The sequence below is a fragment of the Pelophylax lessonae genome, assembly GCF_965119305.1.
Source record: "Pelophylax lessonae genome assembly, chromosome: 1".
Classification (NCBI taxonomy): Eukaryota; Metazoa; Chordata; class Amphibia; order Anura; family Ranidae; genus Pelophylax; species Pelophylax lessonae.
The window spans coordinates 559,547,188-559,562,467 of NC_138768.1; the positions used below are offsets into that span (position 1 = coordinate 559,547,188).

At 45.8% G+C, this 15,280-nt stretch overlaps 1 protein-coding gene across 4 annotated transcripts in view; it reads left to right on the plus strand.

The window, feature by feature from the left end:
* Positions 1-15,280, plus strand: part of PDE4C (phosphodiesterase 4C) — a 670,938-nt gene that overhangs the window by 610,706 nt on the left and 44,952 nt on the right. For 3 of the 4 annotated variants that reach the window (XM_082260761.1, XM_082260762.1, XM_082260763.1), the window contains 3 exons: positions 8,579-8,672; positions 13,240-13,412; positions 15,060-15,158. In XM_082260761.1, the coding sequence (XP_082116887.1) occupies positions 8,579-8,672; positions 13,240-13,412; positions 15,060-15,158 (366 nt within the window). Of the gene's footprint in view, positions 1-3,388; positions 3,568-8,578; positions 8,673-13,239; positions 13,413-15,059; positions 15,159-15,280 lie in introns of those variants that run through there. The other variant, XM_082260760.1, reaches the window with a different exon arrangement.

The following is a 15,280-nucleotide window of genomic DNA, read 5'->3' on the forward strand; positions in this document are numbered from 1 at the left end:
TTCATACACAGGGGAGAATGACAGGCGGCTTGTTTACACTAGCCGCCTGACTTTCTCCCTCTCCCCCGACGATCGCCGAGTGCCGGCAGACATCGGGTCCGCCGGTCACACGCACGGGGGGGGGTCCGTGACCACTCGGGAGCGTGCCACGTCACTCTGCCTGTGTGGGGCTGACCGCCGCAGTAAATAGCCGTGCGGCGGTCGGCAAGTGGTTAAGAGGTGCTCTAGGCTCCTTCAGAAAAAAAAAAAGTCAGCAGATACAAATACCTGAACTTCTGGGTGACTTTGCAGCGGAAGATGGAGTGGGTAAACCAGGTACCCCCCGAAAGGTGCCAAATGTGGCAGCGGAGAGGGGGAGGCAAACAAGCAGAGCTTCTCCTTTCGGGTGTAATTAATATGTGTCCTGGTTTAAAGGGACGAGGCGGCACAGGTGTGTAGTGGTTAGCACTTTCCCTTAGCAGCAAAAGGGTCGTTGGTTCAAATCCCAACGACACTACCTGCCTGGAGTTTGTATGTTCTCCCCTGGGTTTCCCTGAAGTACTCCAGTTTCCTCCCACACTCCAAAGATAAGCTGGTAGGTTAATTACCCCTAGTATGTGTATGTATGAATGGGAGTTAGGGACCCTAAATTGTAAGCTCCTCAACAGGGTTGCCAAATGTCAGTAAATTTACTGACAGTTTGTAAAAATCAGTGCCTTTTACAACTGTCCGTAGATATCGGGGCTGATAATTTGTCATGCTGTGTTGACTTTGGTAAGTGTAAACCATGCAATCAACTTTATGTGTATTGTCAGTGTTTCCATATCGTGTTTATACTGTTTAAATATTGATTGGCTTATTTTTTTAGTAGGCGTTGTCATTTTTCAGGTTGTCAGTAAAAAAATGTGCTGTCAGTAAATTTCCCATGTTTTGTCAGTAAAAAATGCCGTGGGAGGTTGGCAAATCTGCTCCTTGAGGGCAGGGACTGATGTGAATGTACAATATATATGTAAATTGACGGCGCTATAGAAGTACCTGTAATATACAGGGGCGGACTGAGCGGTCGGGCACTTCGGACGTGGTCCGAGGGCCCGGCCGACAAGGGGGGCCCGCCGCCCAGTACAGAAGGAATTCACTCGATGTGTTGTCTCAGACAACATCGGGCTATCGGGGCCCGGCCGCTGGCATTACGTAGGTGGGAGGAGGGGCCCGGAGACTGGCGCTACGTAGGTGGTAGGAGGGGAGGGGCCCGGAGTCCAGCGCTACGAAGGTGGGAGGAGGGGCCCGGCACTGGGTTTCCTTGTTGTCCTGTGAGCAGGGGCGTGTCGATGTGACGTCGCCTCCACAGGTAAGTAATGAAGTTGAGGTCGTCTAATGAGATGTTACAGCCTTTGTACAAACTTATGGAAGTAAAGCCAGTCATATGGGCAGTGTACAATCCTATGGGCAGTGTTACACTGTCCATAGGATTGTACACTGCCCAATGTGCCCATACGGATTGTACACTGCCTATACAGATTGTACACAGCCCATAGGATTGTACACTGCCCATAGGATTGTACACTGCCCATAGGATTGTACACTGCTCATATGGATTGTACACTGCCCATACGGATTGTACACTGCCCATACGGATTGTACACTGCCCATACGGATTGTACACTGCCCATACGGATTGTACACTGTCACTGCCAGTGTACAATCCTATGGGCAGTGTACAATCCTATGGGCTGTGTACAATCCTATGGGCAGTGCAGTGTACAATCCTATGGGCTGTGTACAATCCCTATGGGCAGTGTACAATCCTATGGGCAGTGTACAATCCTATGGAATTACAGTGTATCCTATGGGTACAATCATACATAATATGAGAAGTGTTACATTGTATGAGTAGATTGCTCCATGTGCCTTGATACATGAGGCTGTGTGTACAGAAGAGACATGTACTTTGCTGTAGAGGAATACATGTATGATGTATAATGTGAGGACATCCATACAGAGTAGTAGAGAGGTGTGATCTATGGTGACCCATGCATGGGTGGACTGAGCGGTCGGGCACTGCGGACGTGGTCCAAGGGCCCGACTGGGAAGGGGGCCGTCGCCCAGTACAGAATTAATTTACCCGATGTTTTCTCAGAGACAACATCGGGCTATCGGGGCCCAGTGGCCGGAGCTACGGAGTCGGAGTAGGGCAGAGGCTCGGCGGCCAATGCTACTTCCGTGGGAGGAGGGGCCCGGCGCTGGGTTTTAAGGGTGTCCTGTGAGCGGGGGCACGTCAGCGTCGCACACTGACGTTGCATCGATGTCATGAAGTGACGTCAACATGCGCTGCCTCCACAGGTAGGTAATGATTTTTCTCTAAGTTGAGATGGTCTAATGAGATGGTACAGGTTTTGTTCAAGGTAATGCTAATGCACTGGTCTTGGTTTGTCCATTTATCATTGGTAATGTACTTGTCCTGGTTTGTCTGTTCATCATTTGTAATGCACAGGTCTTGCTTTGTCCGTTTATCATTGGTAATGCACTTGTTTATAAATTATTGTACTTTTGTTCCTTGTGTCTAAAGATTGTGTAGGATGTGGCTAGAGATGGGATGTGGGTGTGGCTGGAGGTGGGGCAAAAGTGTGGCTGGAGGCAGAACATGGGTGGGGCCTGAAAAGGGGCCCTTGATTTATTTTGCCCGGGGGCCCTGAGGGTTCTCAGTCCGCCCCTGGTAATATATAAACCCTATATGGGCCACATCTCCTCCTCCTAGATTAGACCCACATCCTACAATCCTTTTTTTTTTCCAACAAGTTTCCTACAATCCTAATGAGAAAAAGCAAAGCGCAGGTGAGGAGGAATGAAAAAGGTGTCAGCATTGGAATTTTTCTTGCCCAATATGTATAGAAGTAAAGCAGTTGGCTGCTGATACTGATGTACCCCTCTGTTTCCATATAGAGGGAGCACAGCTCACATTCACTACTACTCCAGTCAGGTGGCCCAGGAAATTGTATTGCTTTTTATGGCCAGATACAACCTCTGTGTGTCTATATACACTGTTTTCGTAGTCCAGTGATTTCCCGCGCTGTGCAGCTGACCTCTTCCCGTACGTACATCTCTTCGTCATCCACACACGTCTGAGGTACAAGTAACTGACTATTGGGGGTCAGGTGCTCGCTTTTCCCGCCTCCTATATTTCCGCGATTCCATGTGCCGCATCATAAGCCTAAGCCCCGCCCCTTCTCTCGTCTCACTATTGATGACTTGCACTACTCCGGTAGCCAGCCGCATTGGCCACACCTCTATTTCTGATTGGATAGCCATTCACCTTTCAATGGCTCGCATCTCTTCCCCTTGCCTAGCCTCCTGCTCTCTCATTGGCCAGCACGTTGCCCCCTGATTGGCTAGCTGTCCCAGTGCGGCGTGTTGTTGTTGCGGAAGCAGTGAAGGGATTCCCATTCCCCGGCATGTTCCCCGGGCCTCCCTGGGCGCCTCCTTGGACTCCAATGGAGGCGTTTAGCGGCTTAGGGCGCCGAGCACGGGGGAAGCCCTAGCGCTTGTCTGCATGCTGGAAATAGGAGGATGGGCTGCTTTCTGTGGGCCAAGGTGAGCGCTGTGTGGAGAGGGATGGAGAGGGAGGAGTGTCTGATGGATGAGAAGATGGTGGGGAGGAGGATGAGCTCTGCAATGGTCCTGGTCACAGCTAGAGTTAGGACAGGTGTATACAGAAGAGCAAAGCTCGACGATCAGCATAATAGAGACTTTCTTCTGTCATGTCATTCAACTTCTTGTAAGTCATTAAACAAATCACCCACATGTGTCATTTCCCTATACTGACATCTGACCTATAGGACAATGGCAGACATTACAGATCATTGATGACCCCCCCTGTACATTCATCCAGCACCGGCTTTTATACTTCACTTCATATCCATCCTTTACCAGTCTGTATACAGACTGCATGTCATCAGCTGTCAGAAAATATGGGACCTCTGGAAGAAACAAGGACGCTGGTGTCAAACTGGCAGCCCTCCAGCTGTTGCGGAACTACAAGTCCCATCATGCCTCTGCCTGTGCTTGTAACTGTCAGCCTTGCAATGCCTCATGGGAATTGTAGTTCCGTAAAAGCTGGAGGGCCACCAGTTTGACACCTGTGAGTGATGGCGAACCTTGGCACCCCAGATGTTTTGGAACTACATGTCCCATGATGCTCATGCACTCTGCTGTGTAGTGGAGCATCATGGGAAATGTAGTTCCAAAACATCTGGGGTGCCAAGGTTCCCCATCACCGATCTAGGGGAGCGCTTGGGACTTTTTGTGAAATCGTAACAATGCCTAGCATACGCAATGAGAAAATCAGACAAAAAATACTACATTCGGAGCAATTGTACGATAATCTGATCGTAAGTACACAGCTTTCAAAAGCTGATCACGACAGTTTATCTGAAGGGACAAACATGAACATTTTTCTCGTACGATTTTCATTTAATCAGTACAGTATTTGTCTGAAAAAATCAGAAGAGCATGCATGCTCAGAAACAAAAGAATACATTGCACTACAATACGTTCCATCACTGTATTGCGTTGTACGAGAATTTTCATAGCTTTAGTAACCTTCATTTTTGATATGAGATCAGCATGCAAAAAGACCAGACGACCATTTGTCTGATATTCTCATTGTGTGTATGAGGCTTACGAGTGTTGCCTTATGAGGAATGTTTCAGCAAAAATCTACTGGGGGTTACATTTGAAGTCCAACTCCGGACACAATAAAAAAAAAAAAAACTCTTGCTGTGGGACCCCTACACTGCCAGGGTTAAATGCTCGCTAAGTCTAGGGGGTTGCAGAAGAGACCGTATTACTTACCTTCTCCTCCCTTCAGCAGCCACCCTTGATCAGTGCGACCATCCCACCGGAGCTGCCTGTGTCCAGCATGTACAATATAGGAACTATAGCCCTGCCTTGTATGTGATGATGCAAAGACTTCACCCACACACTGGAGCTTCAGGGAGAGCAGAGAGTTAGGTAAGTAGTACAACCTCTTCTGCAATCCCCAGACTTAGCAAGCATTTAACTCTTGCATTGGGGAAGGGGGTTAGGGAATCATCCACAAGGGTGTTTTGTTGTGCCCAGAGATGAACTTTATAAGAGTTCTATGGTCAGCCTACGCTTTTTTTTTTTAAACCTCATCATAGTAATAATGTTTACTTTTGGCAATCCAATATAAGCTTACTTGAAAACTCACCTTTCATGTTGTGAGTTCTGCCTGTCTGCTGGTCATCTCTTTCCAAAATTTCCTGAATTCACTGCATGCTTTGCAGCTTCTCCTCTGCTGTTTACTTTCCATTTCTAAGGACTACATATCCCATGGTACCTTGCTGCCTGCAAGCTGGGATTCCTGTACTGACTCCGCCTCCTGAAACTCCTCCTCTCAGCACCTCTGTAGTTTTGAAGGCAGGCTCTGTGAAGTGTGTGACACAGCAGTGCCTACTCACAGGTCATATAGAATACATGTCACAGAAATATATGTGTAGGGATCTTCACAACAAAAGATTAAACACTTCTAGATCATTCAGATTAATAGAAATCGGCTAGAAATAATTTAAATAGAGCATGGAAAGGAATGTATGATCTTACATTTTGACCATTGATGTACTTTCACTGGGCTTGTTGTATACGAGTGTCAACCACTTAGTATATTAGCCTTTTTCAACCTTGTTTCCTCCAGAGGTTGGTAGCACTCATTTACACTTGCTGCAGCCCTTGCAACATATTGCCTCCCAGCCACCTGTCAAATGCCCTCTGAAAAGGGATCCACAGTACATCACTTTTCAGAGGGCATTTGACAGGTGGCTGGGAGGCAATATGTTGCCTCCATGCAGTCTATTTTAACCCTGTAAGCCCACACCACATCCGCATGCTTTGGTTGCAGTGCAGCCCCATTCACCACAGTACAACCTGTGAATGTGGCAGGGGGTGTCCTTTTTGCCACAACCTGCTGTGTTGGGGGGGGCTGATAAAAAGCTCAAATTACTATTTTTACCACTCCCAGCCACAAGTGTAAACAAGGCCTTAGAGATCCCATGTGCAATGTCTGCCTCTCAGATCAGTTACTACTGACATCAGTTCTTTTTTTTTGCTATCTGTGAAGGGGGGGTTCTTCCCATTGATCATCACACTGATTACCGTTTGCTGTAGATCTCATAAATATTAGCAAGTTATTTCAAGGGCTCCTCCAAATGGTTGAGAAAGGCTGATCTATTACATCTCCTGCATAAATTAGCACCTTTCCAGACATATTTCTCAAAAAAATCTCTATGTGGGTACATTATATACAAATGTTTATAATGCGAACTTGATGAAAAGCACATTCGTAAGGTTCACATTTATCAGATATTTGTATTTATAATTGCGGTAAATATGACAGTAAAAAGGAGGATGCATATTTTTTGCTGCTATAGTGAGGCTACCAACTGTGCTGACTGGAGCTCTCCATGGTGCTGAAACGAAATGCAGGATGCCAATCTTGGCCTTTAAGGCCCGTACACACTTGACGGATATTGGACGATATAACTTCCGATTTTTCTCTCTCTTGCTCAGCGTTCATTACCGTTTTTAGTTGACAGTGCATAAATGTTCACAAAATTTCACGTCCAATTTTTCTTTTTTTTAGCACATTTGTTCCTAAACTTCCGGGTCGTCAGCAACTTCAGATCATGCGCGGTCTTTCGTATCCGATTTTTCACGGACGTACTGCATACACATTAAACGAAAATTGGTCGTCTGAGGAAAATGTTGGTGTTTGTCCCTCTGTTTTTTTTCGCTGAAAATGTCGGCATGGGCTGCTGAAAGTTGTGTACACACTAGCCGAAAATCGTACGATTTTACCTCGGAGGGGAATTTTCGGCAGATGTTCTACTAGTGTGTACCCCACTTTACTCCTGAAAATGCTAAATGCCTGGCAATTATGCTGAACTGATGGTGCCGGTACGTTGAATCACTGACCTGAAGAAAGCATGCAGAACAGGTGTCAAAACTTTACTTGCTACATGTTTGTTACTGACACAAACTATTGAAGCAGCCAAATGCTGTTTTCAGAAGGAAAGTCAACAATGGCTGTCTCTATTTTTCTATCCGTTTTCAGTTTTTCTTAACATTTTTGGACCTCAATCACATGGGCATACCTATGTTTACACCTGGGCAGATGGTCATCTTTGCCCAAGCAGGATGCACAGGTTTCCCGTGATATCACACATTTGTATGTATAATTGTTGTAAATGTGACAGTGGAATGTTTGCATATTTTTGTACTGCTTTGTAGCGAGGCTACCAACTGTGCTGACCGGAGCTCTCCATAGTGCTGAAAATGTGGTCTTTAGCAGTTGGAGGGTTCATTTTCATTCAGCGCTGTATGGCATGGTACTATTTAATTGAAATGCAACACCAATGCACCACAGTGGGCCTGGGATGATCACACGGATCAAGAGTGCCTGTTGAAGTGAGGAGAAGGCTATTCTACAATGCATGTTATGTGATGTAACGCACATTAACATACATGTTGTAACTTTGGCATATGTAAATTTGGCATAAAGAGCCTTGATGGTACACTTCCTCTTGTCTGTGTGCTACTATGTAGAGGATTGCAGGAGTTTGATTATAGCACATAATCAAGAATTTATTTTTATATCTGGAGTACACATATTTTTGCTGCTTTAGTGAGGCTACCAACTGTGCTGACCAGAGCTCTCCATAGTGCTGAAACTAAATGCAGGATGCCATTGTTGACCCTTAGCCCTCGTTCACATTAAATGCTGGTCTTTAAAGTGAACCTGTGGCCAAGCAATGGAAATAGGCCCCTTTCACACGAACGATCCGATAAGATCCGCGGACCTGATCGGATTCTCCATGCATCCCTATGGGGCAGCAGATCTCTCTGCTGACTCCCGCTGCTATCCGATTCTGATCCTGTCCGTGAAACCTGGATGGATGGAAACCCTATTTTCCAGCGGATCGGATGGGATCAGATGAGAATGGACAGGCAGTCCATTCTCATCCGATTCCCCCATAGAGGACAGCGGGGATCTGACAGCTCCCTCTCCACACAGAGCGGAGACGGAGCTGTCATCCGCCTACTCAGTGGGGATCGGTGGATCGATCCCCCGCTGAGCAGCATTGGGTTCCGCCGGTGGAGGCGGGCCGTGTGAAAGGAGCCTTAGGCTTAAAAATAAGACGTAATGTAGACGTAAGCATTGTGGAATAATTATTTCCCAAAATTTAGAGCAGAAGCACTGATATTGTTCAAGGCGGCTCTCCCAGCAGCTTAGCCTGCTCCCCCTCCCCAGTAGTGATTTAGCTTTGTAATCTCCAATGTAAACACTAATCAGGTGAGAAAAAAAAAAAAAAAATATATATATATATATATATATATATATATATATATATATATATATATATATATATATATATATATATATATATATAGTATTATTAATAATATTTTTTTTTTCACCTTCTCAGTAATAAATATATAAACACATAAAGCTTGTAAGAAATTCCATGTCAGCAGTAGCTTTGGTTTGTTTATAGCATGTTACTGATGTGCTGTTTTCTTCCTGCAGTTTAAGAGGATGTTAAATAGAGAACTGACGCACTTGTCTGAAACAAGCCGGTCGGGAAATCAGGTGTCTGAATATATATCTAGTACCTTCTTAGGTAAGCATTTTGATGTCACAATTTTGATTTCCATTATCATTCTCTGATTATCAGTATTGCTGTACCAACAAGGAAAGTCCCTAAATCTGAAGTATATTTAAAGTGGTTGTAAAGGCTGAAGAATTTTTACCTTTATGCATTATATACATAAAGGTAAAAAACCTTCTGTGTGTGTCCCCCCCCCCCCCCCCCCAGTACTCACCTGAGCCCCTTCTTGATCCAGTAATGTGCATGTGAGCCTCGGCTGTCTCGGGACTCCCTCTCCTCATTGGCTGAGATAGCAGCACGAGCCATCTCCCTCTTCTGTCAATCACAACCAGTGAGGCAATGAGAAGAGTGCGGGGTGGCCAATCCGCACCTCTGTGTCCTATGGAGGCTTAGAGCAGGGCTTAGGAGTAAGCACGCACCAGTGCCCCCATAGCAAGCGGCTTGCCATTGGGGACACTGGTCATGGGGGAGGAGCCAGGAACTCCGGCGGGGGACCCGAGAACAAGAGAATCGGCTACTCTGTGCAAAACCACTGCACAGAGCAGGTAAATATGACCTGTTTATTTTTATTTTTTTGAAAAGATGAGCCTTTAATACCACTTTAAGCTAAACCCCAGGCACAAATTCTTCATCCCTTCGTTCTTCTTCAAGAATTTAAATAAAACCACTTTGTGTGCAACAAATGCCATAACCGGTGAGCTCTCTTGCTGCCCCTGACATCTTCACCTTATCTTCTTTTGGGGTTTGGCATCTTTGGCCATCTTGATCGGCTGCATACGCACAAGAGTTAATTCCCCTGGCATCAAAGCATGCCAGGAATATACACTGAGCTTGCCATGTATCGCTTAATGCACACTTCTGAGAAGAGCAGCTGACAGGCAGAAGGAATGCTTTTGTTTCAAAGAGTACAAGAAGAGTTTCTTCTTCAAATTAAAGCCTACCTGCAATTGTTGACAGGTAGACTGCACCTAGCTCCTGAATAGAGCAATGCTGGAGTTGGGACCCAGCAGATGCTCCCACTAGAGCAGGGGTCTTCAAACTATGGCCCTCTAGTTGTTCAGGAACTACAATTCCCATCATGTCTGTGAATGTCGGAGTTTCACAATGCCTCATGGGACATGTAGTTCTGCAACAGCTGGAGGGCCGTAGAGGCTGCCTACAGAAAATCTCAGAGCACATGTGCAGAATAAAAAGGGCCTTGCGGGGACACTTTCTAAAGCAAGGCTGTGCACTCAAGGGAGGAGTATACGTTTTTCGAACAACCTTTATATCTCGCAGATTTGAATATTATCAGAAATCTGTGGGTAGATAATGTAAGAATATTTCCAAAACATGCAAGTGCTTTACAGAAAACAATAAACTATTGAAATATGTAACCTGATGCATTTTTAATTGGATGCCTTTTTCACATAAAAAGAAACAAAAGACAATGGGTACATTCAAACAATACTCATTACATCTTTCCCTTCCCCACCTTCAAAACAGCCGCAACTGACAATCACAAGTATAAAGCATTTCTGGGTCCCTTCATATAACATATTGAGTAATGATAATTACATCCTAGCAATTTCTAAAGCTCAACAAAAAGTATGTAGCACAAAAAACACACAAATATTTTTTACCACTAGAGTGCTGCTCTGAAAACAACAGTGTGCCTTCATGCCCTGTCCTTGATTGACAGCTAAGCCAACCTTTGGAAATAATACAAAAAAGATAAAATGTCCCCCCTACCTTAATCACATGCTAACCCTATGTAGCATTTTGTTTGGACCAAACCAGTATGTGTGTGTTTGTGCATATATTTGGTTTTAATTTTGTTTGAGGGAGAAAACCAGAGCACCCAGAGAAAACTCAGGCAATGCAGACTCCATGCAGAAGCTCAGTTGAACCTTGAGCTGCAAGACCTGACAAGTCATCAGGTTAAGGTTTGTTCTCTGCTAAGGATGTGTTAAATTCTCTTCCTTAAAAGAAATCGGCAAAACATGTCATAACCAGGGGTGCCAAACTTGTAACAAACAACTGTAAATCTATGTAGCCCAATACAATGAAAATAGTGCCGCTCAAATACCCCCCAAACCTGTGTCAGTTGGATCAGTATATAGATAGACTGGTGTAAGACAAAATCGCCTTGTCAAGCTCCAGTAGACTTCAGCAAAATGGCGGCTGTCTGCACACAGGCACCGACCTTGGCATGAATGTGATTGAAATTGGTGAAAGATGGCTTCAGCTCCTGTTCTCCACCTGTTGAGAATGCCTCAAACAACTGTAAATGTCTGCTAAGTTCACAGCTTTCTTTAATGGGACCCTTTCTCTATAGCAGGGTTTTTGGAATAAAATACACAAGTGTCTTACACTTTTATCTCTGTTGCATTTTCAACGCATCTCAATTTGTGTCTGAGATTATATTCCTTTTTGATGCATATGATGCTAACTGGGGTAACACTTTGAGACCCTTTTAGACCTCTCTGCATGTAGAGTAAGACCCGTTTCAAACTTGTGCCACTTGTCCTTTGATTTGGGACTGCAAAGTCATATGACAAGTCGTACCCCATGATTTCCAGTGAGTACCGTTCATATCTGTGCGACTCCAAAGTTGTCCCTGCACTACTTTGATCCAACTTTGATGTGACTTGAGGCCCATAGACCTCAAGATTACACAAGCATTGCTTTAAGTCACATTGAAGTCGTGGCAAAGTCGCATGTGCACAAGCGTGAAAGCGACCTTAAACACATTTTTTATGTTTTCACACATTTACAATTTGCAATTCATTTGGGTGATTTAGATTGTTTGTTTGTTTTTATACATGAATTGCATTTTCCTTGTTTCCTGGGTAAAACAAGTGTGAACAATTCTCACTGATTTTAGGCTCATGGCCAGAAACAGTGCTTTCTTCTGTTTGTTTTTTTTGTGGACCTGAATGCCGGTGTATGGTTTGCTATGGCCCCATGCATACAGCTGAGTAAAGATAAGTAAACTTGCAATGCATTCAGATCCATAAAATAAAAATAAAAAAAACTGTGTCCACAGTCCTGTGTATGGATTATATTTTATGTTGTATGCATGTAAAAGTTGGGGGTTGCCTTACATGCCTATAGCACAAATGTATTGTATTAGAGCAGGATTGTCCAACCTGCGGCCCTCAATATGTTGGAGGACTACATCTCCCATACTCCCTTGCCAGCCTCTTAGCTGACAGAGTAGTATGGGAGATGTAGTCCTGCAACATCTGGAGGGCCTCAGGTTGGATACCTCTGTATTAGAGCATTGGAGCCACCTGCATCCTAACAATGAAGGGAGCTAAGTGGCAGTGGCTTCCTGTGTTCCAGCAATGGAGGACACTGGGTGTAAATAGTACCTGCATCCTAACAATGAAGGGAGCTAAGTGGCAGTGGCTTCCTGTGTTCCAGCAATGGAGGACACTGGGTGTAAATAGTACCTGCATCCTAACAATGAAGGGAGCTAAGTGGCAGTGGCTTCCTGTGTTCCAGCAATGGAGGACACTGGGTGTAAATAGTACCTGCATCCTAACAATGAAGGATGCTAAGTGGCAGTGGCTTCCTGTGTTCCAGCAATGGAGGACACTGGGTGTAAATAGTACCTGCATCCTAACAATGAAGGACGCTAGACAGCAATGACCATTTGTGTCCTAGTCATGAAGGACATTAGGTGGCAATTGCTAATTGTGACCTTAAAAACAATTGTATTAAAGTGATTGTAAAGGCATATTTTTTTTTGTTGTTTAAATAAAAAATGTGTCATACTTACCTGCTGTGTGCAGTTGGTTTTGCACAGAGCAGCCCTGATCCTCCTCTTCTTGCGTCCCCCACCGGCACTCCTCGCCCTTCCTCCTGCCAAGTGCCCCCACAGCAAGCAACTTGCTATGGAGGCTCCCGAGCAGGCTTGCTCCCGATCCTCTGCTCTGTGTGTCCATTCACGCAAAGCCGCGACTGTCCCCTGCTCTCTCCTCATTGGCTCACTGGCTGTAATTGACAGTAGTGAAAGCCAGTGGCTCCTGCTGTTGTCTCAGCCATTGAGGAGGGAGAGACCTGGGAGAGCCGAGGCTCTCATGCACATTGCTGGATCGAGATGGGGCTCTCGATCCCCACTGGAGGCTGCTGCTGCACATAGGTTTTTTTTATCTCCATGCATTGAGTGCATGAAGGTAAAAAACCTTGAGCCTTTACAACCACTTTACTTCTGTACACTTTTCACAAACATTACATGCGTACAACGTTTGAACAACCAGTTTTTACACTGAAAATTTTCAGCTGGGACCAGAGTGCGGAGCTCATGTGTCACACAATATCAGTAGCTAATGAAATATTTTGAAGCAACAAAAACGAAAAGCTTTCACTGTAACCAGCATATTTTTTTGGCAGCTCAGGAGCTACACACTCGTGTTGAATTGTCTGTATGAACGTATCCTTTGGATTTGTTGCTCTAACTTGCTCCCAAGCAAATAATTGTGTTTAGCTTGTTGGGGAACTTTTTTGGCAGGTATGAGTTTATCAAGTCACAGTGCCTTGGAAAATGTGATTAAGAAGGTGCATCATTTTTTTACCTAATTGTTTCCACCAGAAAAACAGCATGAAGTGGAAATTCCCTCTCCAAATACAAAGGAGAAGGAAAAGAAGAAGAGACCCATGTCCCAAATTAGTGGTGTGAAGAAGCTGACTCATAGCTCTAGCTTTACTATCTGCAGCATTCCACGGTTTGGAGTAAAGACTGACCAGGAAGAACTCCTTGCAAAGGTGACTATGAACCCATGAGTAATTCATCACATTGTTCTGTTTTACGTTTACATTGTAGTGTATGGCAGTGGTGAAGTCCTTTTGCTAATTACGTGTCCAGTGGTAGAATTCAAAAATTTTAGTAACCAGTTCCGACTTTCCCAGCACAGTGACCAGCGTGCCCCCTTTCAATGCACAGTGACCAGTGTGCCCCCTTTCAATGCACAGTGACCAGTGTGCCCCCTTTTAATGCAGAATGACCAGCGTGTCCCCTTTCAATGCATAGTGACCAGCATACCCCCCTTTCAATGCAGAGAGACCAGCGTGCCCCCTTTCAATGCACAGTGACCAGTGTGCCCCCTTTTAATGCAGAATGACCAGCGTGCCCCCTTTCAATGCACAGTAACCAGCGTGCCCTCCTTTCAATGCAGAGAGACCAGCGTGCCCCCTTTCAATGCACAGTGACCAGCGTGCCCCCTTTCAATGCACAGTGACCAGCGTGCCCCCCTTTCAATGCACAGTGACCAGCGTGCCCCCCTTTCAATGCACAGTGACCAGCGTGCCCCCCTTTCAATGCACAGTGACCAGCGTGCCCCCCTTTCAATGCAGAGAGACCAGCGTGCCCCCCTTTCAATGCAGAGAGACCAGCGTGCCCCCTTTCAATGCACAGTGACCAGCGCTGCATGCTCCCCTTTCAATGCACAGTGACCAGTGTGCCCCCCTTTTAATGCACAGTGACCAGCGTGCCCCCCTTTCAATGCAGAGAGACCAGCGTGCCCCCCTTTCAATGCACAGTGACCACAGCATTGCCCCCAATAATTGCAGAGCGCCACAGCATTGCCCCTAATAATTGCAGAGCGCCACAGCATTGCCCCCAATAATTGCAGAGCGCCACAGCATTGCCCCCAATAATTGCAGAGCGCCACAGCATTGCCCCCAATAATTGCAGTGCGCCACCGCATTGCCCCCAATCATTGCAGAGCGCCACAGCATTGCCCCCAATCATTGCAGAGCGCCACAGCATTGCCCCCAATCATTGCAGAGCGCCACAGCATTGCCCCCAATGATCATTGCAGAGCGCCCACAGCATTGCCCCCAATGATCATTGCAGAGCTCCCACAGCATTGCCCCCAATGATCATTGCAGAGCGCCCACAGCATTGCCCGGAATCATTGCAGAGTGCCAGCGTTCCCCCCGCGAGACCCGTTTACTTACCTCACGGACGGTCATCGCGGCAGCTTCTCTTCAGTCCCGGCTCCCCGCGTCTCCTCAGTCCTCCCGCCTCCTCGGCCAATGGCACAGCGTTTGCCTTTCGGCCAATCAGGAAGCGGGAGGACCCGCTCCCTGATTGGCCAGGAGGAGGATCCTTGTGACAATAGCGAATTTTCATTCGCTATTGTCACAGAATGGGCGGCTCGGCCTCAGGGCCCACTGCTCTGCTGCTCCCCGGCCGCCAGCTTAGAGGGATCAGCCGGTTCTGCGAACTTGCAGAAAGTTTGCAACCGGTTCCATAGAACCGGTGCGAACCAGCTGAATCCCACCACTGTACGTGTCTCTTTTTATAGCTAAAGTTTAATGATTTATTTATTTTAATCGGCACAGTTATTATTCATCTTGAGGTTGAAACTAACCTGTTGTGTATGAATCTCATTGCCTCTTGTGTTACAGGAAATAGAAGATGCTAATAGATGGGGTATTGATATATTTAAGATAGCTGAATATTCTGGAAATAGGCCTTTAACAGTCGTCATGTATGGAATTTTCCAGGTAAGAATGTTCAAATACCATCATTAACCCTAACCATATAGTTAAAGCTGTTTTCCCACTACTTTTTAGTACTTTTTGGCTCTAATCATATTGTACTGAGACACGCTCATTGCAACCCCTCC